At 38.8% G+C, this 26,794-nt stretch overlaps 1 protein-coding gene across 1 annotated transcript; it reads right to left on the bottom strand.

Annotated features, from left to right (window-relative positions):
* Positions 1-614: 614 nt before the first annotated feature.
* Positions 615-26,573, bottom strand: LOC137258303 (chloride channel protein B-like). The gene is made up of 18 exons (XM_067795940.1): positions 26,430-26,573; positions 23,368-23,621; positions 17,353-17,495; positions 16,766-16,895; positions 15,651-15,731; positions 14,772-14,947; positions 13,651-13,743; positions 12,690-12,933; positions 11,023-11,217; positions 10,201-10,289; positions 9,512-9,642; positions 8,248-8,419; positions 7,837-8,014; positions 6,752-6,918; positions 6,010-6,186; positions 5,065-5,167; positions 4,276-4,371; positions 615-3,537 (listed from the first exon to the last, which is right to left on the bottom strand). The coding sequence occupies exons 2-18, from the start codon at positions 23,533-23,535 to the stop codon at positions 3,283-3,285; spliced, it is 2,598 nt and encodes an 865-aa protein (XP_067652041.1). The 5' UTR covers positions 23,536-23,621; positions 26,430-26,573; the 3' UTR covers positions 615-3,282.
* Positions 26,574-26,794: the final 221 nt, after the last annotated feature.

Raw genomic sequence — 26,794 nt, 5'->3', positions numbered from 1 at the left:
TGAAGAAGTTTGTGATCTTCAGAAACATTTAAGACAGTGCCATGAGTGGCAAAGGAAAGGTATCTTCCTCTGTAGTTGAGGCTGTGTCCGCATTCATCAATGTTCCAGTGAATCCTTTTAGTTGCAGATACCACATGACAAAGTGACAGGAATTCCTAGTCACTTTTATATGAGCTGACTGTTGTGTATTTGATTCAAATGCAGCCAACACAAATGGACAACATTGCAAACTGAGGTGTACAGTTCTCCTTTCATGAATAAGTTCACAAATATTCAGTCTTCCTACTTGCAAACTTTTCAGAGAACACGAATGAACCTTTAGTTTTTCAACCTTTCCACATAATAAGTGTGTGTCTCTGGGATGTGAACATTTGTAAGCGGATCTTGTAACAACTAAGGGAAGCAACTGTGACCAATGGACCACTGTCTCTTGGATAAAGAGCTGTCTACGAGAAAGGTTGCAGCAGCAGCAGTTGTTGACAGATCTACACGAAATTCTACATGAGAAACTTTATTCACAAAGGATCTCAATTCAGAGAAAACATGTTATCATGCGTAACTGTTCTCCTGTGTCCAGTTTGAATCTAAACACTAGACATTTCAACATAACAATGTTTTTGCAATAAGTTTATTTAATCATATAAAAATAACATCTTGTAAATATCAAGTTTGTTGTTCAGGTTTTCCTAATTGTAAGTACAGAACGCCAAATACCCTCTGGTTGGAAAACAAAATCTGTAATTTAAGCACTTTAAATCCAGTATGGAGGAGAATCAACTACTGTTTTAATGCAGTAGTAAAAACGTATATAGTTCTACATATCTGTATAAATTTCATAGAGTTGCTGACCATGTAGCACTTTTCAAAACAAAGAACTTTCCACTTGCTTTCGTATTCAAAACCACTGTAAAAGAATTCCTAATTAAACTGTTGTTGTTTAAGCCCACTGATATATTGTTTTAAAGTTTACTTAAATGAAAACAAATCACTCTGCTCATTTATCAATGAGAAAAATGTGAATCTCAACAAAATCCAACAGCAGATAACAAGACAAACCAATGCATAATGACTCAATAATAACTGTTCATCAGCCCAGGAACATATTGTTTTATACATGTTCAAATGGAAACAAGCAGCTTTGTTCATTTATCAAAATGAAAATGTAAATTTAAGCAAAATGAAACTGTTTATAACATTTCCTGTTCTCTTATATTATTCTGCTGATAATGAACTTTCTAGCATTAAGTCACTTACCGTTCCTACAGAACCATATACAGATATGGCCGCCGGTGCTTAGAACACATCATGGCAGTTCTATTATAACACAATATGTACAAGGGGAGATAACTATCATACAACATCCTGTACAGTGGAAATAAGAACAAAATACAAGGGAATATATTCCTCAACAATGTTCAGTCAGCCACACTCCCAAAGGAGACATCGCCATGGAGATGTAATGAGACTTCTCTTATGAGACTTCTTTTATGATACATAGCTGCAATGGAAATAAATTATAATGCTTTGCAAACCAGTGCAATACCTTTGGTTACCACGCATAACACCATCAAACCATCTTCAGTGGAACCTTATACAACACTGTAACAAACTATAAAGCTTCATTATGTTCCACACTACTGTCTGAATCTTCATCTCACTTATCAGTCACTGACAGTCCTTCGCGTCTTCCACTAGCTCTCTGTGTTTTCATGTTCCTTCCACTAATTACACACTTGAAAACTGAAATAAACTGAGCTCGTTACTTTTCATTTCATCCCACTGAAGAGAAGTAATGGTTTGACAAGTGAGCTTGAAAAGCGACAGAAAACCTTTCTTGCTGGACATCTCTGGCAGAAGACTGAGACACATGAACAACTGAGTAACAACATGAGAATAACAGTCATATTGCACATAACAACAAAACAACTTTGAACAACTTCCTCACAGCGACAACACACTGACATCATAAAGGTTTCATACCTTTAATGAGAGAGGCGTGACCTCACAAAAATGGACACTGCTACTATTCTGGTATAGTCCATTTGGGTTACAAGGGAGGGCTGCAGAGAAAGGGACAGCCAGGTGTTCGAGGAGCATGTGCGCAAGTGCCAACAAATCAGTTTCTGACAATTATGAAAACATTTCATGCTTTGGCATCAAAATTGATATTGAAAATTAAGATTCATCATCTGCATGGTAAGTTGTAGTTGTATAATCATATTTTATCTTTCCCAGGCCACAACTCATAGGATATTACCTTTAATAATTTTTGATGCAGCAGAAAATGAGTTTAACAAAGGAATGATAACATATACTGAGAGAAATAAATAAAGGATCACATGAAAATTCAAGCATTTCATCAATATATTTTCATCACCACAGTGCCATTTAAAGCTGGTGATGAAAACTGGAAATATTACAGGAACGCTTGAATTTTCCATTGATTTTTAATTTGTTACTCTGAGTATGTTTAAATAGCTTCCCTTCAAAATGAGCCACAGCCACAGGGGGTGAAAATCAGGGATTGTGAAAGGCAGCCGTGACATTGGCACAAGTCCTTCATATATTTCATGCAACCACACTGTAAGACACTAACAAAATTAAAACAACAATAATGATAATAAAAATGGCTTGCACCTCTGGTATTGAGGTGAAAGACAGTGAATTATCATCAGAGTAAATCTTGATCCAAGTCAACCATTTGCTGATCCTAGGAACCAAGGGATATAACTCTACATAAGACTGTCAGCATAATGATCCAGCTGTACTTTGAGCAATGTGATCTATAAAAACATTGGGAGTCAGATTTTGGAATGATGGCAGTAAAGAGAGATGATTCATGTTGACAGTCATAATAACTTGGCCATTTTGATTGCTCTGACATTCACATGTAATCACTTTCACACAATATTTATCAAAGATTCGTTATTGGATGAGTTGTGCATTTCTCACTATTTCCAAAATGTGCAAAATGAAACCAATAAAAGATCTCAGTCTCTTACTGGCCTCATGAAATCAATACAAAGGTCAAGGTCACTTTCACCATGACTTCTGTCACTATGAAATCACAAAAGTGAAGGTCATTATGACCCAAATATTACCGGCACATTATTGATCGACATAAATATCACTGACCTCCATGTAAATATACATTACTCTAAAGAAGTTAAACAAAAACTTTAATATTTCTTTGGACAATCCCACAGACATAATGATCACCTGCCTTCACTATAAATGGTTATGCATCAGATGTATTGCTTTTATCCTCATCATGGCAGGTTGTTATGAAATTGATTCTGTGCCATGTGGTTCCTGGAGAAGACGCTCCTGCATCTCGATCTGTTTCTCCATGACAGAGTTCAGTTTCTCCTCAATACTGAAACCCATCAAGTCTTTCCGTGTGATGAAGCCAACAACCCTGTTCATTGCATCTGTCACCACCAGGTGGCGCATGCCCAGTGTCCGCAATACGATGTATGTACGATGTAGCGAGAACTTCTCCTGGACTGAGAGAGCTGATTGGTTGATGTAAGGGTTCTGTGAACACAGATTTGCTCAGATGTAAATGTATAACGTTAATCTTCAAGTATCATATCTGTTTTAGAAACTTTGGTTGTTACTACTGTATTAAATGTGACAATTTTTACTTGCATACTGGCAAAACCTATGTAACAAATCTACATGTAATACAAACTGCCATTCTGATGTCAGAAAACACTGTGATAACCCTGAATAATAATGTAATATATGTTATATCAACACTTACTTCAAAAATTATTTCTATATTACCATTAGTAGTAGTAGTATAGTTTATAAAAATATGTCTAACTTTGGAAAATGAAAAATATCTGAGTACCAGTGATGATGAAATTCACATCAGATTAGCAGTCAGGAAAATATTCTTCAGTACTGTAGTCTTACATTCTGTTAGTTCAGTCTTAGTCTTAGTTCAGCAGTGACAATGTGTAATCTGCATATATAGTAGACGAAATACACAACGATATGCATGAAACTTGAACTACAACAGGGTGAATTTTGTGGACAAAAGCAATCTGGGTCCTGTTTCACAAAGTGACTTTAGCGTTTTGACTGTCCTTACTCTTTGTTTAAGTATAGGAAATAAAAGAGTCGTAGCGAAATAACTGCTTTGTGAAACGCCACACTGGCATAAATTAAAGGCCAGGAGTTTCATAGAGGTCAGACAAAACGTTTTCAGACCTATACCCCAGCGTTTAATTGTCTCCAGTTGATCTATGGGTTGACAGCGCCACCTACCAGGTTGAGAAACAAATCTCTGTATTTAGGGTCATCATGGTATCTACTGAATGTCTTCACTACATCTTCTGATTTGGGCAACCTCTCCAACAGGAGCTGGAAACAAACAATCCCAGCATGGAATCATTCTTACGGACTGCATAAGGACTGCAAGGCACCATAGCTCACCTCGGTTACATTATCAGTGACGTAAAGTATCTCACATCATGTCTCAGGTTCATCAGTCTACCATTTACATTCAAGTTCATAAACAAGTTTTTCAAAAATTCAGTTTTTCAGTTTTATGAATAATTTAAATAACAAATGAATCATATGCAAACCTGGATTACACTTCCAAAAGTATATGAACTCAATATGAGTATATGAGTCAAAAATCACTCCATCTGGTCATTTGTAAACATGTGCAAGAATGAAAAGTCCAGCGTCACAAAATAATTACAGAACTGTGATTATTGTAAACTTGTGTTCAGTTATTGGAGTTACTTTAAGTGGCAGTTAGAAGCTAGCATGATGAAGGGGAACACTTTTTCTGGATAGACAACTTCTTTAATGCAGTGGATGAGACCTTTTGCTTGATAATGGTGAAATGTTGCATCTGTTGCAATAAAGAAGTTTTCTGTCCACAAAAAATGTTTCTCTTCATCGAAGTTACAGTGGTCATGGCACATACTGAAATTGCCTTGAGTAAGTCGACTCCGAGATAAAGAAATTTTGAAAAATGGTTGTCATCGCAAGAAATGGTCATCCTTCCAACAGGAAGTGACTGTCCGATCCTTATTGTCTACTTACCTTCTCATAATCAACCCAAGTGATATCAGAGCCCTCATGGAAATCTGTGTGGGCATCTGCCTGAAACAACTCCTCATGCATGAGGAGCACCGTCAGTTCAATCCTGCAGACATCAAAAACATGAATGAGTGAGTAGTTTAACAATATTCCAGGAATATCATGGAAGGGGACACCAGAAATGGGCTTCACATATTATACCCAAGAGGGGAACTGAACCTGGGTCTGTGACACGACGAGCGATTGCTTTAACCACTGGCCTACCCTACTTCTCCGTTACAGAAAACATGAGATCACACTGACACCTGACAGATTTGCTTCACCTTAGTTTACTTGACTCAATGCAGATTAAGTGACCTTTTATAATATATGACAATAGGGAATGATGATTCTATGGGCCATCCTTTTTTATCCTGCCCCTTTAACCACTGTGCTACATATACTCTGCTCTCGACATATGATACAGATGTCACAGTGAGATAAATATAAGAAGCTGGAATCAAACCAGGGTATTAGTACCATAAGTCAAAGCCTTACCCACCAGGCTAACAAGGGTACATATCTATGCATGAGTTGTGCACATTCAGTATTGCTATCTGAGGAAGTTGAAAATTCTTTACTGAAAATCTTCAAAGTTGTATAAAACATTAGCTTCAGTTGGAATATATAAATGTGGATATTCAACATTCTCTTTTAATTCAATCATGTATTATATCTATGACATGGAAAGTTCTGAGAAGCAAAAATTTAGTCTTGGAACTTTTTCTTGGTAAAGTGTTCAAGAGAAACAATACCTTAACAGAGAGTACTGCCTAGGAGCACCAATGTATTAACCACAAAGAAACATCATGCAGCAACCTTAAATGAATAGTGTTGTATATTCCCAAATGCAGCATTAGAACAACAAACAAACAAACAAACAAAAGCGCAAAGGCAACAAACATTTACCTTGTAATTAATCCAAAGAAAACTTCTTCATTGTTCCTGTCCCTTTTAACCACTGGGAACCCACCATGGGAGTTGCTAAGCAACATTTCAGCCAGTGAGGCTACTGATTCCACTTGGTGGACGGACACCACGGGAGACGACATGATGTCTCGGGCACAGAACAGATCCAGTTGGAGGCTGAAAAACAGAAGTCATATAGAATATCATACACACAGAAGATTCATCTATAGGTTGTCAATAAAAATAACCAGTAGGTAGGGGAATATCATTTACCAATTCAGATAAGGATGGAAACAAAGATATCATGTTGGTAGGGGAAAATCATCCCCTTTGGATGAAAGCTGTAAATAAAGACAACTCGTAGGTAGGGAATGTAAACCAGATAAGAAATCCAGTTGAGGGTTGAAACGTAGGTAATAAGCTGGTAGAGAAATATTATCCACATAACACATGCTGCTGAATGATGAAACAAAGGTAACAAGTCAGTAGGGAAATACCATCCCTATAACACATCTAACTGAAGGGTGAAACATCGGTAGAAGTTGGTAGGGAATTATCATCCACATAAAACATCTAACTGAGAGGTGACACGTCAGTAACAAGTTGGCAGGGAAATAAGATCCACATAACACATGCAGCTAAATGCTGAAACATAGGTAATAAGTTTGTTGGGATATAGCACCTATATAGCATATAGCAAGGATTACTGAAACAATGTCACCAGTATCTGTGGTTCACGTACAGTTTCCCTTCATTCATGACCCTAGGCTCTGTGTCAAGGAAGGGAATACACTTCAGCTCAAGGTGGGCATGGAAGATAGGATGGGTGAAGAAATCTCCAACCCACTTGGACACCATCACCGCCACCATGACTGGGAGTAGAACCTGGACATCATTTGTCAACTCCATCTGGAAACACAATCCCAATCCACCATGAAAAGTCACTTACTAGCAAAGTAGTACGTAATTTACTGTTTCACATTAAAGAACATGAGGCTTTTCAAGCACCTAATCATTATGATCAGCTTGATCTGAAAACTTAAATGCACTTCATACAAAGGATAGGGATATTATGACTCATAACATCCTGTACTACCTGCCATATAGACTTCATTGTTAATAACTTCACTGATTCATACAGTTTGCATATCGTTTTTTCAGTTCATGACTGAATGCAACGAAAAAGACTATTATTAATTCAGAGCTGTGTGAAGTCCTTGTTTAATACATGTAGACGTAACATAATAATAACAACTAAGGAATTCTGGGACATTTCATCATAAACATGGAAGAGGACCCCTAAATGATCATCTCATCTCACACCCATGTCAGGAATCAAACCCAGGCCTTTGAATTCTATAACCTACAGACAACCACATCTCTGAAGGCTTGTGATCCTCATGGTATTCTGCCCCTTTGAAAGAGTGATAACTCTTTAATATAAGAGAGTTAGCAGATATCTTCATGACATTTACTTCCTACACACGTTTACTTCCTGTCCACGTATTTATCCTACACGTTTATTTTCTGCCAGTAATTGTCAAACAATTCCAAGCACCATACCTGATCTCCTTGTTCAAAAATACCAGAAAAGCCACTAAACAGCATTCCTTCACTCCAACAGTGGTACAACATTCACTCCACCAATGTTGTTGGTCCAACATTCACTCCACCAATGTTGGTCCAACATTCACTCCACCAATGTTGGTCCAACATTCACTCCACCAATGTTGGTCCAACATTCACTCCACCAATGTAATAACCTGGGGCTGGTATCATTTCCTCCGTATCCTTTCTTCATTTCATGATCTGACCATGTACACTCACCATGATGACAGTGACCGCCAGTGTCAGTCTGGACACACCCCCAAAGAAGGAAGCAGCGCCAATGAGGGCAAAGACTCCTGGATCCATCCATGCCCAGTAACCGCTGGTCTCAGAGTGGATTCCAAACATGGACACCATGGCAATGCCAACTATACGACCATATAAGGATCCTATCAACCTGAAAGAAGAGCATGTCAGTAAGTGCATACTGCTTAACACTGCAACCTCACACGAGGTTACCAACATCATTCTGCGATCTGATAATATTTTTATCAGATCACACATAACACATAATAATGATTGATAAATATGTCAAATGCAACAACATGGGGACCAGCTACTTACAACATGGGGACCAGCTACTTACAACATGGGGACCAGATACTTACAACATGGGGACCAGATACTTACAACATGGGGACCAGCATGCCACAGGACACAGAGGTTCCAGAAGACCAGCACACAGCCAGGAAGAAGTAGGGGAAGGCGGTAAACAGCGTGGCATAGCCGAATTGGACATGGGTCCCTCGAGAAAACAGATGCTTCACGGCAGTCTCCAGAGTCCCAAACAACAGGGAGGCCACTGAAGGAAAATAATATTCCAGAATAAATAAAGTGTTGGATAAATACATATTATATCACGTGTAGTGTACCCGCTTCTGTATAAGTTGGTGTACAGTTACACACACACCACCACATAAGCCTAGACAGCACACTCAGCTGATTCAGTGACAGTGTTGGGTATAACACAATGTTGACCATGATTTCAGCGACAGGACATCACATCATCCCAAACTGGCTTTCACAGGTGATGTCCTTTCAGTTTCATCATGCAGTATGTCTTGGGAGTACAGTGGTTACCATGACAATCATCTGACAAGCTGTAGGTTTCACACTCGAGATGCTGGTTATTATGGCTAACATCCCCAAACAGTTGCAACTGAGTTAGTTCAGTATAACGCCGATTTTAGCAATATTCCAGCAATTTTTCAAGAGGGACCTCAGAAATGTACCCATGTGGGGAATCGAACCCAGGACGTCAGCGTGCTTTAACCACTAGGCTCGCCCACATGCATCACCTTGAAAAAGCTGGAAGACTGACTACTGAGTATACAAGTATGAAAACCCTTGTGTCTTTTGATATGTTATATATGAATACTTAAATCTAGAACTCCCAGGCGCAGTCAGTCTAAGTAATCTTTTTCTCAGCACTTTTCGTTACACTCCACTACTGACGGTCATAGGTTACCTGATGAAACCTCCTACTATTTTTTGTTAGACTCAGTAGTGAGGTGTAACGAAATGTATGGAGAAAAAGTTTACTTAGACTGATGGGCAGTGGTGTAGCCTAGTGGTTAAGTCATTTGCTAGTTATACCGAAGACTGGGTTTGATGCACCATATGGGTACAATGTCTGATGCCCATTTCTGGTGTCCCCTGCTGTGATATTGCTGGAATATTGCTAGAAGCAGCTTAAAACTAAACTCACTAACTCACTAACTCACTCCTGACTGCTCATATTGTCAGTGTTGCCATGGTTTCCATGTATGGAGTCTAGGACAACCAGCTCATTGGCAGAAGGCATCATCTGTTCACCACATAATAGAAAATCATTTCCAGAGAACCGTAGAACTTCATTTTTGACATACAATGTATAACCAATAAGCCTACTCACATTCATTGTAAGTACCGTTGGTGTGCCAGGTGGTCTCGTTAACCTGCCAACTCTGACCCTGGACACAGGTGTAGGTCATTACTGCGGGCTCGATGTGTAGGGCATTCCGAGTGTCATTTAAACAGCCTGAACTGTCAACAAAACAAACATGCTAACAATAATCTAGCCATATACTTGTGTGTTGGTGGCTGCAGCTTTGGTATCAATGGATAAGACATATGCAAGTTTAAAATATCTAGGTCACTGAGATACAACACCTTAGTCTGTTGATGGTCTTCCTTACACAACTGAGCCAGGACCCCCTCTATACACTTACACAACTGGGTCAGCAGCCCCCTCTAGACACTGACACAACTGGGCCAGCAGCCACCCCTAGACACTTACACAACTGGGCCAGCAGCCACCTCTAGACACTTACACAACTGGGCCAGCAGCCACCTCTAGACACTTACACAACTGGGCCAGTAGCCCCCTCTAGACACTTACACAACTGGGCCAGTAGCCCCTTCTGTACACTTACACAACTGGGCCAGCAGCCACCTCTATACACTTACACAACTGGGGTAGCAGCCCCCTCTAGACACTTACACAACTGGGCCAGCAGCCACTTCTATACACTTACACAACTGGGCCAGCAGCCACCTCTATACACTTACACAACTGGGCCAGTAGCCTCTCTAGACACTTACACAACTGGGCCAGCAGCCCCCTCTATACATCTGTAGGAGGAGCAGGAGAAGGCTGATGGCAGAAACAGCACCACTGTTGTCACAATAACCTGAAACAGACACCATCACTGACAGTCATCCTCTAAATTATCTCTCCTGTCTCCAGGTTATCTCCCCTGTCTCCAGGTTATCTCTCCCCGGTCTCCAGGTTATTTCCCCTTTCTTCAACCTAAAAGGGGATATTGTAACCTCCTATGAGGTCTTGCTGAATTCTCCCATTTTTCTTAGGCTCCATTTTAAAGATTTAGTCTGTTTCTTAAGGACTATTAACTATTAACTATTTCTTAAGGACTAAGACTAAGCATATCAGGTGAGAATGTCACTGAATGCCACAAAACTTTCAAACAAACTGTTGGATCACAAAACATTATGTAAATAAGTAAAATCCATATGTAATGAGATGACATTTGATACCACTGACAGTTCAGGGTGGTGTAATATGTAAACGACTGAGATGTCAGCTACTTATACACATAAAATCAAACGAAGGAGAATTGCCATACACTATGGTAATCCATTCAATAACAATAAAATGCTCACATCCTACTGCCTAGCCTCTTGGGCCTGATTTTCATAGAATGACACAATAAGCAGCAAACTGATAAAAACATTCACATGAGTAAAACAATTCTGTGCTATGTTTTGAGGAGATCGAATGGAGATCAAGTGGGGATCATGTTGCCTCAAAAAACAAAGCCATGGAGGCATAAAGGTATTAATTACAATGCTGTCATAGTGATGGAACGGCCCCAGTACTTCAGGGCGCGCATCTGATGGACCCACCATTATCACTGCAGGCTCCACAAGCCTGAAGGTTTTCTGTCCCCAACTTTTGCCAATCCTTGACAGCAGTCTCTTCCGACTGCGAGTGATCTTGAGGTTGATGATGGTGAAGAGAGCGCCAGTGAGGCCACCAATGATGCCGATGACGACGGTAGGGATGAACATGAGAATGTTGACGTTTACACCTTTGCTGATCTGGAACAGATAGGATATCTGACTGTGAAAACTACTACCCACCCAGTGAGGGAGGATCCACCGGGTTTGAGATACAGTGTGACATCCGGGCATCAAATATCCGGAAATCTCATCTTACTGTCAATTCTCAATAAAAACCAGTCTCTTATGCTGTAAAAGTGACTGTCTTAAACGGATATTCCATTTCCACTTGTTAAATTTTACAAATGAATCTTCTAAATCAACACAAATATTTAATCACTTATCCGCATGAAGCTGTGATCTACTGTGAAGTGACATACGAGTGTCCATATGTTTTGACATGAGACAAGGTCTCCTAATCCAGATTAATGAACCATCAGCAGGGTACTGTTGGTGATAAGTATAGACTTATCTGACACTGAATTAACTGTAATTGGCAAAATCCAAACGACATGCTGTTTTGAAGTTGATTTCAACCAAGAAGTGAAGGCTTGCTACCGTTTCAACAATGAAGACTAGATAAGAGAAATCCAGATATCCAGATGTTTAGTTATCCAGACGATTTACGCAAAAACAAATGTGTCCAAATATCTGGGATCTTACTGTATTGAACTTGTATACTGACATCTTTTTCCATGTTTCTGTAGTTCTTTGTCTGTCTATCTCAGTCTGCCTGTCTTGTGTGTTTGTTGGTGTGTTTGTGTCTGTCTGCTTGTTTGTGACACTGCATCTGTGTCTACATATGTTTGTTTGTGAGTGTTTGTGACCGTGTCTATTTATTTTTGTGTCTCTCTGCATATGCCTGTATATATCTGTGGGTCTTTGTATGTGTCAGTGTATGGTGGTGTCTGCAAAAGCATGTTCCTAAGTTTTTGTCTGTGTCTATGTCTATGAATTCTATGACTGTGTTTTTGTATTATGTGTTTATGTATTTCTGTGTCTGTGTATGTCTGAGTCTTTTTTTTATGTCTAAGTCTGTATTTATGTCTGTGTCTAAGTATGCGTGTGTCTGCATCTGTGTCTATGTATGCGTGTGTCTGCATCTGTATCCATGTCTGTCTGTGCCTGTCTATATATGTCTATGTCTGTGGTTTGTATGTTTGAGTCTGGGTTTACATGTCTGTGTCTATGTATGTCTGTGTCTGTGGTTTGTATGTCTGAGTCTGTGTTTACATGTTTGTGTCTATGTATGTCTGTGTCTGCATCTTTGTCTGCATGTGTGTCTGTATATCTGTGTCAGTGTCTCTGGCTTACATGTATGTCTGTAACTGTATCTGTATGTAAGTATGTCTGTCTCTGCAACTCTGCAACTCTGTCTACATATGTCCATGTCTGCACCTCTGTCTGTGCCTTTGGCTAACATGTATGTTTGTGTCTGATTAACTATGTAATAAATCCTCACCATCCAGTTGAGCTTAATCATCTTCCTGGGGGGTGCCTTAGCATTGCAGAGCTATTTGACCATGAGATTAAATACAGTTACATTACTGAGGTACTCAGGAAGTGCTCACATTGAACAGAATGTATCTTTCCAGCTTAAATTCGCCAAAATCCCCGGTGTAGCTGAATCCCTCAAAGGCGGAGTTGAAGAGGTCGGTGGTGAAGGTGGAGATCATACAACAGAAGAAGATCTGCCATGACAGGGCCGTGGTCCAGAACGATGACACCTCCTCCATCGCGAACAACAGCCCGCCTACCGGGGCACCGAACGCCGATGACACCCCTGCAGCTGCACCAGCAGAGATGAAGTTTCTCCTGTCAAGATTAATTGTAACGAGTATACTACAAGTAAACAGATAAAAACTAAAAAATACAAATGTGGGGTAGCTTGGGCCTCGATTCCCAACAAAAAGCCCATATAAAAGTGAGCTCTGATGCAGAGTCCAGATTGCTAAAAACATAAAACTCTAATCACTAATTCACTGACTCTTGTTCATTCCACTCGCTCACCCACTTGTCAAAATATTGATCATGATGCATTTAACTTGGTTATGATACTATCATCCTCCACACTGGTTAGATATACATCTTGATGAAAACTCACAAACACTTGACCATTTTACTAGAAAGTGGTAGTGTATTCCTGAGTCTTACGTAGTATCCCAATACACAAAAGGCAAAGAATCAGTTTAAAGAAAAAGCAAAAGTGCAGCAGTATCTGATGTTCCCAGCATGTACTATTGCTACACTCTACTAAAGACAGCATATAATAATACTCATAAGATCTTTTCACTCGAAGACAAATTTGTGTTTAATAGTACTTCACTATTGGATGGATAGGTAAGTGAGTGAGTTTGAGTGAGTTTGAGGGAGTGAGTGAGTGAGAGAGTGAGTGAGAGTTACCTGTTCTTAGCAATAAAACAATAAATTTATCAAAAATAGACTTTACATGTTGTATCCATCAACAAGCGAATGCTTTAACCACCAGGCGACCTCCCACTTCAATGTCAACTGAAGTAAGTGCTGTCTCACCTGTCCTCGGAGTTCCGGAACCGCTGGAAGAATGGCAGTCTAAACCTGAGTGTCTCTGACCTGGCCTGACTCATCCCTGCTCCAACAAGAGCTCTGAAGGATAACAGACAGTCTTTTTACCACATTGTTCTGTCCTTCAGGATAAAAAACTGAACATGTTTCCAATGTCGGTTTGAAGCTACTGCAGATAAAAACAGCTGACCTAAAGTTCATGGACCCAGTACTTCATAAACCTTTCACCTTCACCTTGACACTGATCAATGTCAATGAAGTTTCCACTGCATTTGAAAGCAGTGTTCTCAAGAAATAGGAATCATCTGCAAGGAAGTGTGGGCTATAACTTCTTTGAGTGGTGTTTCAGAAGTTGGGAAGTATAATGACGACAAATGTATGGATAACAACGTCTCTTACTTTCTGAGTGCAATGTTTTGGTACAGATTCTTGTACTGCTGTCTAGTAGCAATGACACATCATCATGATCATGATTTGCAAATTTTAAATACATGCGCTTTCTGATATGATACCCTACAGGGAATTTCGTGTTTGATCAAAAGAAAGATGATTTTGACAGAAAGACAGGGCTACCTGAAGGGGAATTTAAAGTTGCATGATCAATTATTGTTTGAATTATTAATTTGGAAATTTGCCAAAAATGGTAACTGGAAAGTACAGGGTGCTTATGTTGGCATTGGTTTCTTGTAGACAACCCACAACAGATTTCAGAATTTGTTATCCTTTTCAGTGATTTAACATGTTTCAAAGCTTTACTTTACTTAATAGCTTTACTTAATACCTGTTAACAATCCATCTTTTCCTTGCACATTTGAAAAACCCACGGAAAGAGCATGAAGCCAGAAGGCCTGCCATAACACATTCTTTTTATGGAAGAAAGCAACTAAACAATTAAACTCCACTTGAAATGGGCTTCATGACAGCCACATGTCTTTTCGCAAGCAGGAAAAATGAATATGATACCCTTTTCTTTCACTGAGATTCTTCAAAGGTATTCTAGAAGCTGGTGTGGAACTAATTGTTGTCAAAAATAAACCAAGAAGTTGCTAGCCATATGATTTGTCTTGTATTTTCTTTCATTGTTCTTGAAAAGTCATCATGTAACTGACCCTAAATGAATCATGGGACCCTCGGGGCCTACCGGCATCCCACAACCGATGGCCGCCACACATGACAGGAACTTGACGACCATTGTCTGGACGTTGAAGATATGTCTGATATTGGTTCCATTCAGAAAGCCAGTCACTTCCGGGATGCCAGAGCCACCTGCACTTGGTCTCCAGAACTAGAGGGAGATAAACAATAGCTCTGAAGAAGGCATACCACAATTCATAAAAATTGGTATATAATTAGAACGCTATGATTATTTTGAAAATATGAGTGTGAAAACAAAAAGATCGATTATTAAAATCAGCGTTCGAAATACCTTCCTGTCTGACCACCCAGGATGGGATATTTTCAACACAGTCTGACAGATTCTCAAATTCTCAAATATGAAGACATTTTGCGGGCAGGCATGTTTTGGTCAGGGCTGGCATGTTTTACATCAAAGCCAGCCTTGTGGTCTGACTAAAATTTCTGGGAGTTTCATACCTTGTTAAAATGATAGATAACTTAAATTCAATGAGATTTGCACCTACCTAAAAAGATTTGCTCCTTTTTCCACTCTAAAGTTACAATTGACCAGCAGTTGTTTTACTCATACACTCAAGGTGATATGCAGTTGTTTCCATACAAATGATGAACATCGCTAATACAGTGGAAGCTGTCTAAAACTCATTGAGACTGAATACATAATCCCGTTTAGACAATGTGCTTGATTGTAGAGCTGATGATAAATGTTCAAGTCACAGATGGGATTATGATTTCATGCTGGTGTTGATAACTACTGGATTGGACAGATACTGTTTTTGAGAGCTTCCACTGTACAAGATTTGACATATCACTGATATTGATCTAGGATTAACATTACAGGAAGTCTGTCTCACCACAACGACTGCTGCACTGAAGACAATGAACAGGATACTGTAGCCCACTCCAAATAGCCAGGCAATCACAATCTTATCTTCCTGAAACATCAACAATATGCTCTAATAACTCAGACAGAAAAGAGAAGAAGGTAACTAAAGCTCCAAGGAAATTGTCAGGGAAATTTCCTGGCTTCAGTCAACATGGAAGATATACCTCAGCTGAGTTCATGTCATGACATACTCTCATGACATTCCACCTTCATGACATACTCTCATGACAATCCACCTTCATTTTTGTGAAATAAATATGTAACAGTTCTTGGACAGGTCAACTTTTGCTTGAGAAAACTTAAAAGGGATTCAGGCCAAAATGACAAACAAGTTAGCCAGAAATATAACAAGCAGGTAACTGGCCATCATCGGGCCAGGAAGCCCTGTATGATCCATGACTTACACCAGAAAGCCCTGTATGATCCATGACTTACATCAGGAAGCCGGTATGATCCACGACTTACATCAGGAAGCCATGTATGATCCATGACTTACACCAGGAAGCCCTGTATGATCCATGACTTACATACAGGAAGCCCTGTATGATTCATGACTTGCATCAGGAAGCCGGTATGATCCACGACTTACATCAGGAAGCCATGTATGATCCATGACTTACACCAGGAAGCCGGTATGATCCATGACTTACACCAGGAAGCCCTGTATGATCCATGACTTACACCAGAAAGCCCTGTATGATCCATGACTTGCATCAGGAAGCCGGTATGATCCACGACTTACATCAGGAAGCCATGTATGATTCATGACTTGCATCAGGAAGTCGGTATGATCCACGACTTACATCAGGAAGCCATGTATGATCCATGACTTGCATCAGGAAGCCGGTATGATCCACGACTTACATCAGGAAGCCATGTATGATCCATGACTTACACCAGGAAGCCGGTATGATCCACGACTTACATCAGGAAGCCATGTATGATCCATGACTTACACCAGGAAGCCCTGTATGATCCATGACTTACATACAGGAAGCCCTGTATGATTCATGACTTGCGTCCAGGAAGCCCTGTATGATCCATGACTTACATCCAGGAAGCCCTGTATGATGCATGACTTACATCCAGGAAGCCCTGTATAGTGTCCCACTTCAACCTGGCCACCTCCTCAATCAGCTGATGCAGCAGGAAGCCTATCAGACCGACTCCAAAACCGATCATACCCATCATGAGCCAGCGATCCAGTTCCAACCTTAAACAGTCATGTGTAAATAGCAAACTGACAGTTATTGATCTCAGTGTTCTAGAGAGGGGTTTCACATCATTTAGATTTTCATGTTTGTGGTTGTGTGAGAGCTGAGGTGGAGTCACATAAAGAATTATGAACCTTATTGCGGGTGTTTATACATGTGAAGGACAGCTGGGAGTTTGAAATGATTTAACACTGACAATAAATTTATATGCAATTTTTAGAAAATCAGCTACAACAAAATACTTTCTCACGTTCAAATAAATCTAAAACATGATGATTGGCCACTAATAGCTTTTCCTATCCATTAAGTGTGTATCCTAAAGCCTGAATGTTTTGAACATAAGAAAATCCATTTGTGATTCGTACGAAGAACTTTCATTAAAATTTGTGAAGGTTTCCACACTGTATAACTTGTGAAAGGTGCTTAAAAACATAAGCTTCAACAAAGCAAGGTTACCTGGTAATGACCTGTCTCTTGATCCAGTGTTTGAATACAAAACTGTGTGAGGGGAGATAATCCAGGCTCTCGAAGGATGCCAGAGTTTCCTTTTCCTTCTCTGTGTACTTGTGAGTGACATACACAGGCTCGTAGTCTCGGCCCTGGACAGTAGAGATTTTACTTAAAATTATCACCTCTGTAGTGAGACAGAGTTTTATAAGTTTTATGCCACACTCGGCAATATTCCAGTTATAAGGTGGCATACTGTAAATAATCGACATACATACATATCACATACTCTGAGAGTCAAACTTAGTATATTTGGTGAGTCACTCTTTGTATATCAGTGTGCTATCTTAGAATATCACTGAGTCAAACTTAGTATATTTGGTGAGTCACTCTTTGTATATCAGTGTGCTATCTTAGAATATCACTGAGTCAAACTTAGTATATTTGGTGAGTCACTCTTTGTATATCAGTGTGCTATCTTAGAATATCACTGAGTCAAACTTAGTATATTTGGTGAGTCACTCTTTGTATATCAGTGTGCTATCTTAGAATATCACTGAGTCAAACTTAGTATATTTGGTGAGTCACTCTTTGTATATCAGTGTGCTATCTTAGAATATCGATGAGTCAAACAGTGTATTTGGTGAGTCACCCATTGTATATCAGTGTGCTATCCCTAGTATCTCAGGGATTCAAACTTAGTATATTGGTGAGTCATCCCTTCAATATATGACTGCCACCCTTTGCATATCGATGAGGAAAGCCTAGTATCTCAGTGAATCAAGCCTAGTGTATTAGTGAGTCATCCCTTCAATATATCACTGCCAACCTTTGCACATCGATGAGTAAAACCTAGTATCTCAGTGAATCAAGGCTGGTGTATTGGTGAGGCAAGTCAAGTATTTCAGTGAGGCAAGCCTAGTGGGCGTACCCCTGACTGATGATTCAAAACATGAAGAAAATTATTCTGAGTCTGATAAGATTATTATCTTACTTCATAACACTTCATGACAAGAAAAATTGTAGTCATTTCTTCATCATAAGTATATATATCTTGTACATAAACTGCCAAACCTCATCATTCACCTATATGCTCGAAAAAGGCATAAGAATCTATACTGAAACATGGCCATCGTTAAAATATACAAGTTGATCATCTACAAAGTTTTGTCATCTCGAAAGTGAATGTCATTTAATCACTGTCCACACAGTGATCTGAAACAATGTCCCCAGTCAGCTCCTATCATTCTGTTTTCCAGCAGAAGTCAGTATTCTTTCAACAGTAAATATCAACATATCACTGGTGCAAGTCTGTATTCTTTCAACAGTAAATATCAACATATCACTGGTGCAAGTTGGTATTCTTTCAACAGTAAATATCAACATATCACTGGTGCAAGCTGGTATTCTTTCAACAGTAAATATCAACATATCACTGGTGCAAGTTAGTATTCTTTCAATAGTAAATATAAACATATCACTGGTGCAAGTTGGTATTCTTTAAACAGTAAATATCAACATATCACTGGTGCAAGTTGGTATTCTTTCAATAGTAAATATCAACATATCACTGGTGCAAGTTGATATTCTTTCAACAGTAAATATCAACATATCACTGGTGCAAGTTGGTATTCTTTCAACAGTAAATATCAACATATCACTGGTGCAAGTTGGTATTCTTTAAACAGTAAATATCAACATATCACTGGTGCAAGTTGGTATTCTTTCAACAGTAAATATCAACATATCACTGGTGCAAGTTGGTATTCTTTCAACAGTAAATATCAACATATCACATATCAACATATCACTGGTGCAAGTTGGTATTCTTTCAACAGTAAATATCAACATATCACTGGTGCAAGTTAGTATTCTTTCAATAGTAAATATCAACATATCACTGGTGCAAGTTGGTATTCTTTAAACAGTAAATATCAACATATCACTGGTGCAAGTTGGTATTCTTTCAACAGTAAATATCAACATATCACTGGTGCAAGTTAGTATTCTTTCAATAGTAAATATCAACATATCACTGGTGCAAGTTGGTATTCTTTCAACAGTAAATATCAACATATCACTGGTGCAAGTTGGTATTCTTTCAATAGTAAATATCAACATATCACTGGTGCAAGTTGGTATTCTTTCAACAGTAAATATCAACATATCACTGGTGCAAGTTGGTATTCTTTCAATAGTAAATATCAACATATCACTGGTGCAAGTTGGTATTCTTTCAACAGTAAATAGCAACACATCACTGGTGCAAGTTAGTATTCTTTCAATAGTAAATATCAACATATCACTGGTGCAAGTTGGTATTCATTCAACGGTAAATATCAACATATCATTGGTGCAAGTCGGTATTCTTTCAATAGTAAATATCAACATATCACTGGTGCAAGTTAGTATTCTTTCAACAGTAAATATCAACATATCACTGATGCAAGTTGGTTTTCTTTCAGCAGTAAATATCAACATATCACTGGTGCAAGCTGCTTTGAATATAATGCTGCATTCTGCAGTTTCAAGTTACACATGTGAAACATACTAAACAAGTCACACGTCTGAGACTCAAGACTTCTATACATACCATGATAAAGTACCTCAACTGTGACTGTGTTTTCTTGAGTCTGGCATAATAACACATGGCTCCTCAGAGCAATATTGCCTATATTCACAAATGACACCAAACAGAAGGCTCAACAGTAACAATGAACTGATCACCTGTTTCCTGGCAGTTTCAATATGTTCTACACTTAAGATGATCACTTAGGCTGCAACAAGCTAATACCCTGTTTTTCATCAACAGTCTCTCATAAACATACATTTTATCAGCAAGTTTTAAATATCATGTTGTCAGCACTGGAAAAGTTATTTGACCTGTTTTACACTGATTTTCCCCCCCAAAAAGCTTTTCTACCAGTTTAATAGTTCTAAAGTTTTCAAAAAATGACATCATATGTTTGTGTGCGTGAATATTGTTCCCAAAGCTCAGCACAGTGAGCCTGTCACATGTCACACACCATCGTAGAAGCCTGAGATTTGACTATGAAGAGACCGATTTTCTTTCCAGTTTATTCAAAAAGAGTTAACTTTAAGGAAATGTATCATGAGACTGCCCTTTCCTGCACAGCCAAGTCTTACAATTTGTCATATTAGTTGTCCCCTTTTCTTCAAACGGACCAGGGCTGGTCGCCTTGTGGTTAAAGCGTTCACTCATCACACAGAAGATTCAGATTCAATTCCCCACATGGGTACTATGTGTGAAGCCCATTTCTGGTGTCTCTCACCGTGATATTGCTGGAATATTGCTAGAAGCATGTAAAACCCAACTCACTCATTCACTCAAACAGACCAACGCAGAAATCTGCACAGCCACAAATATTTTCCAGACATTGTCCTCCGAAAGTGGAAGGAAAATGATATCACAAAGACATACATTTTCCTAGCCTATAAAACATCATTTTTGCAAACTTACACAGTATTTATCACTATTGAAGCAGCGCAATAGATGCCTAAGAATATTCTTGTCCAGAACAAACAATCCTGTGATCGACTGCAAGGACCAACATTACACACTTGTAAGGTTATGATGTCACACAGCCACCAAAGTCATAGAGCCCGACCACCAAACCATGCAACAGTCTGTCTGATTCAAAAGTGGACAGATGAATTGCAATCTCACTCGAAACCTAATGAACAAATGTCAAAACATAATCAAAACACCTGACCAACACTGTGAGAATTTTGATGAAGTTAAGGATGGAGAAGGCACAGCACAGGTTAATGAATCAATAACTTCGGTGGTACTTGTGCACATCCTTCTTGAATACCTGGCTGTCCCTTTCTCTGCACTCCTCCCTCATAACAAACTGTGAACTGTGTCAATATTTTAATGATAGTTTTTTAAACAACCTCTTCATTTTTAAGGCTTAAATTCTGAAAAAAAACCCAATTAATTTGAACTTTGTGATTTATTAATGGACTGTAAATATGTATCTTTTTTTTTTAAAATAAATTATACGGTAGCTTCCCTGTGGGTTGATAATATTACAATAATAATATTATAACATTATATAAATCCACTGTGAATTTTTAGGGAAATGTTGTGTGACAACGTGCCTTTAACTTTTAATTTGAATGAAATTAAAATGCCAGTAGCAAACTTGACTAGTTTAGTGCATGTACAGTATCTATATAAAGTTTCATGAAGAAATACTGAATGGTTTTGGAGAAATTCTTTGGAAATAAAACATTTGGGGTAAAGCCAGTACAAGAGGTTTCAAAAACAAAATCTCCATCCTATCTGTATCACTATTCTCTACTAGCTAAAACCTTTTCTTTGACTAAACATTGTGAAAAACAGATAATAAACTTAGTTTGAGAAAAATAACTTCCAAACTTCCTTGTATTCAAAATCCTTGGCTCCCTGTTCATGGTTACCATGGGAAAATCTTTAGTGACCTTATTAGTATAACTTCCTTATACAAATGTTTGCTGTAATGGTTGGTGCTAAGTTTGGTGTTGAGGAACAAACTAAAATGTAATTGTGAAACTGATATTTATCCTATTCACATAACTTCCAGGCTATCAGTGGTTGGTTAAACACAAGAACACAATGAAATCCATGTCTAACACAAGGATACTAAAGCATGTATATACATAAAAAGAGTTTTGTGTGTTGTTTAATGCTGCATACAAGAATATTTCAACTATATACCACCTGTCTGAAAATAATCGAGGCTGGCCTAGACAATCTAGTGATCAACAGCATGCGCACTGATCTTATACCTATGATGATGTGCCAACCAAGTCAGTGAGTCTGACCACTCTATCCCTTTAGTCGCCTCTTACAACAAACATAGGTGACTGTTAAGACATAAAATAATTCTGACCTGGACCTTCACAGGTCTGGACACAAAACAGTTCTAACCTGGGCATTCACAGGTCTGGACACAGAACAATTTTAACATGGACCTTCACAGGTCTTGACACAAAACAATTTTAACCTGGACCTTCACAGGTCTTGACACAAAACAATTTTAACCTGGGCCTTCACAGGTCTTGACACAAAACAATTTTAACCTGGACCTTCACAGGTCTGGGAACAAAACAATTCTAACCTGGACCTTCACAGGTCTGGACACAAAACAGTTCTAACCTGGGCCTTCACAGGTCTGGACACAAAACAATTTTAACCTGGACCTTCACAGGTCTGGACACAAAACAATTTTAACATGGACCTTCACAGGTCTGGGAACAAAACAGTTCTAACCTGGACCTTCACATGTCCAGACACAAAACAAATCTAACCTGGACCTTCACAGGTCTGGACACAAAACAGCTCTAACCTGGGCCTTCCCAGGTCTGGACACAAAACAGCTCTAACCTGGACCTTCACAGGTCTTGACACAAAACAATTTTAACCTGGACCTTCACAGGTCTTGACACAAAACAATTTTAACCTGGACCTTCACAGGTCTGGACACAAAACAATTTTAACCTGAACCTTCACAGGTCTGGACACAAAACAATTTTAACCTGGACCTTCACAGGTCTGGACACAAAACAATTCTAACCTGGACCTTCACAGGTTTGGACACAAAACAATTCTAACCTGGAACTTCACAGGTCTGGACATAAACCAATTCTGACCTGGACCTTCAGAAGCAGTGATCTGGTCTTGATACAGCACATACAACATGAATATTGCTGAGTTTGCATAAAGCAAAACTATACCACCACCTATTGCTTGTCACACTGAAGACCCACTTTCGATTCCCCACAAGGGGGTAATGAGAATGATATTGCTAGTATAAAAACATATTTACTCAAAGAATGATACTGCCAGCATAAAAACATATTCACTCAAACACTAAATCTTTGCTCACAATATCAATCACTGAATTATCTTGTCCAGATTTACGTCACTGTCAATCACTGGAAATGACTGTGTCAGTTAAACAAGAAACACACATGCTTTGATCACTCAGCATAATAGCTGTTATCATGGTTACTCACACTGGCAAATATTCCATATGTGTCATCTGAAACATAGTACACTTGGTCATCAGCAGGTGGTTCCACAAAAGACCTTCTCTCCATCCGTCCACCTGCCAACCGCTGTGGGCTGCTGTCAGTGCTGATGGTCTCAAATTGACTATAGTCAGGGGTGTCAAGGGTGTCCATCTGTCCAAGTGGTTGCTGATGCACACCCAGTCCTTCAAGCACTCACAGTCATAGTTAATTTATGATAAAACTCTGGGAAAGTCTATCTGCAACAAAACAGAACGAAAACACAATGTCAGCTTCCAAATACAAAGTATCTTGTAGGCATATCAGTGAAATTCAGATAAATGGCGGTGGGGTAGCTTAGCGGTTAAAGGTTTCACTCGTCACGCTGAAGACCCCAGTTTGATTCCCCTACATGGGTACAATGTGTGAAGCCTATTTCTGGTATGTCACCCCATGTATTGCTGGACTATTGCTAAATGCAGTTTAAAACTAAATTCATGCGATATCAACCCTTTAGATGATGACAGATCATGTCATGACTTGAGAGAAATCTCAGGACTGTATCATTGGACTATACCTAAATTATGTTCAGACATATACTCCCATAATTCAATCACTCCTCTTTTCCATTATGTCATGTTTTTATGACATACTACTTCTGAACCGCCTCTATACTGTATTGTTTAGAGTGTCGGCCTGGAGTGTCTGCTGAAGGTCATGGGTTCAGTATCATGTGTCTGAGTGGGGTATTCATGCTTAACTGTGGCATGGTATCTCAGTGGGCTAGCACTATAAAACCAGCTTAAGTCTGGGCTAGTACAAGCAGTCACACATACACATGTATGTCGTCATATGAGCAAAAAATTCTTAAGTGCAACACAAAATCCCACTTCACCACATCTCACTTAATACTTTTGACTTTATGTTGATTGTTAGAAAATGAGTGGAGTAGCTTAGAGGAAAAAGTGTTCACTTGTCAAGCTGAAGGTCTAGATTTTATTCTCCATATGGGTACATTGTGTAAAGCCATCTGTGGTGTCCCTTGATACTGTTGGAATATTGCTAAAAGTGATGAAAAACTTGGCTCACTCATTCACCTCCCTTGTTCATTACAACTGTTCAGTCTCAAAAAACAAAACATTCTCGCCGCAACATAACATTGTTGTTTGTTCATGAGATCACTGCTGATATTACATGATGGACTTGATACAAATGATTGAGGCATAGCTGATAAATCAACTCATGATTATGAAACACATAAATATCCACACTGGCCTTGCTTACATCACTGGTTAACGTGACAGCTTTCAAGATTCTGTGAATAACAAGATTTTTCAGGTTTCAAGGCTGCGACAGGACTTGATTCATTCACAGATTTCAACCCACAAATTCTGTGGAGTTGATGGTCAACAGAATGAACAACAAATTTTAAATATTTCTATTCTCCTCAAATTGATAAGTAGGTTGGAGTTACCTCCCTTTATTTCTTGCCACAAATCTATTTTTGAGTGTTGTGCAGTTTTCAAGATATGTTTTCAGGTTTTTACTACAGAAATTTTTATTTATATTCACAAGCATGTGTGCATGCATGCGTGCAGCTGAATGTGTGATGATGATGATTTTTTTGAAAAGCATGTCCCATAATTTTTCATATCTTTTTTAAGTACAAAATTGATGACCCCACAAGTACATGTGAACAAAATTGATGACACTCACACCTCATCGTCACCAATACAATAGTGGGGACATCCCCTTAAAAACATAAATTATGAACAGTCCCTTAGCTCTTTCTGAGGTGCTTTTGAAACATCTCACTTATTTTTGATTAGCTGAATGACAAAAAAATGTTGCTTATTTATTGACGTCTTTCACAATTCAGTTTTTGAAGATGGTGGTGTTCTAGGCACTTTTATCACATATTTTGCATGATGTAAATCCAAAGGATAATACCCGAAGCATATTCACAGCAGCCTTAACATTTAAGCATGCAGAAGAATACTTACCACGTCATGTGCATTACAAGCTGGGACATGTCACAATGTTCCTAATATCTAACAAACCTGAGAGAGGTTTCAGGTTACTAGTGTTCATGACATATGCATGACAATGATGCTATACATGTATGTAATTGTTTGATCAGCATTCTAGAAGTTGATCTATGCTTCATTAATGATGAATTAGGGTTATACCAGTGGCTAGCATACTCATAGTATCACTTCTGGTCCAATTTGTCTTGTTTCATATACTGGTAAAATAGGCATGAGAATGAAACGTCTGGCGTTTGTAGTGACTTCCATGAGGCGACTGCTACTTGTGAATGTTTGCAGCCTTGATAATAAAATACGATATCAACTGTAAATTATTATATGTAATTAACAAAACATGAGTAAGACTTCCACCCACATTATTCTGAAATGTTACCAATAAGGGAAAAGTTTTATATACATTCAGGTAATATGATTTTACCAGAAGCCACAAAATAAGTTTTTAAATGACATTGTGCATACTGGCATTAAATTAAGAGGGTTAGGGTTAGGATTAAAGTTAGGATTTGGTTAAGGGGGGATACAGGCGACAGTCTTTCCAAAATATCTGAAGTAGTATAAGGTAGAACTGGCCACAGATATACAGACCCATGCCAGTTATATTCAAACACTGGACATAATTCCCATAGACTTATTTAACTACTTATACTACACTGAAATGACATATGGAACTAATGAGAGAGTTCCGCCATTTGCTCCAGGGAAATATTCCAACACTGGAAATAGTGTAATAAGTTCATTGAATTGATTGATTGGGGTTTTTTTATACCTGTTCTAGTTTATTGAATGCATGTTTAGAGTGAGGTATGATGTGGTCGGGTGATATTTGAAATGTGTACTTGTAAGACGAGTGATTAAATGTGCAGGCGACATGTAACACTGTTAAACGCGCTCGGTGCAGTCTACCATATAACAGGGGGTGTGTCTCCAATGTCAGGCTGTGTCTACGACACCGATTGACAGAAACATTGTCAACTTTACTGTAAGTCGATTATTAAAGGGACATGAAAATAAAGAACACACCTAAACGTTGTCCTCGAGTAACATGTCAGTAATGATCAGACGCGTAGAACGAACGAACACTCAATCGAATCCAGATCGCTAGATCACGCTGTGATGTGTCAGCTTAAAAGTCACCGCCATGGGAAAGTGAGACGAACAAAGATTGACCGGAAGTTTACATTTTGACAGGTGCTCCAAGGGGGGTAACTCTAGTATTTCGACAACAATGATTAGTGAGCGCACGTAATATCACTGTCAATCAAAGCTGAGATGCAGAGATTTTCTCAAGTAAAATTGTCACATGACTCTCGCGCGAGAAAATTTCACACTCGTTCCGTACAAGTCATGACACACCTGCTCGAGTGTAATAATTTCTTCATTATCTA

This window comes from Haliotis asinina, chromosome 12 (genome assembly GCF_037392515.1).
Source record: "Haliotis asinina isolate JCU_RB_2024 chromosome 12, JCU_Hal_asi_v2, whole genome shotgun sequence".
Classification (NCBI taxonomy): Eukaryota; Metazoa; Mollusca; class Gastropoda; order Lepetellida; family Haliotidae; genus Haliotis; species Haliotis asinina.
The sequence above is the reverse complement of the archived record's forward strand: the minus strand, read 5'-3'. Positions and strand labels throughout refer to the sequence as shown.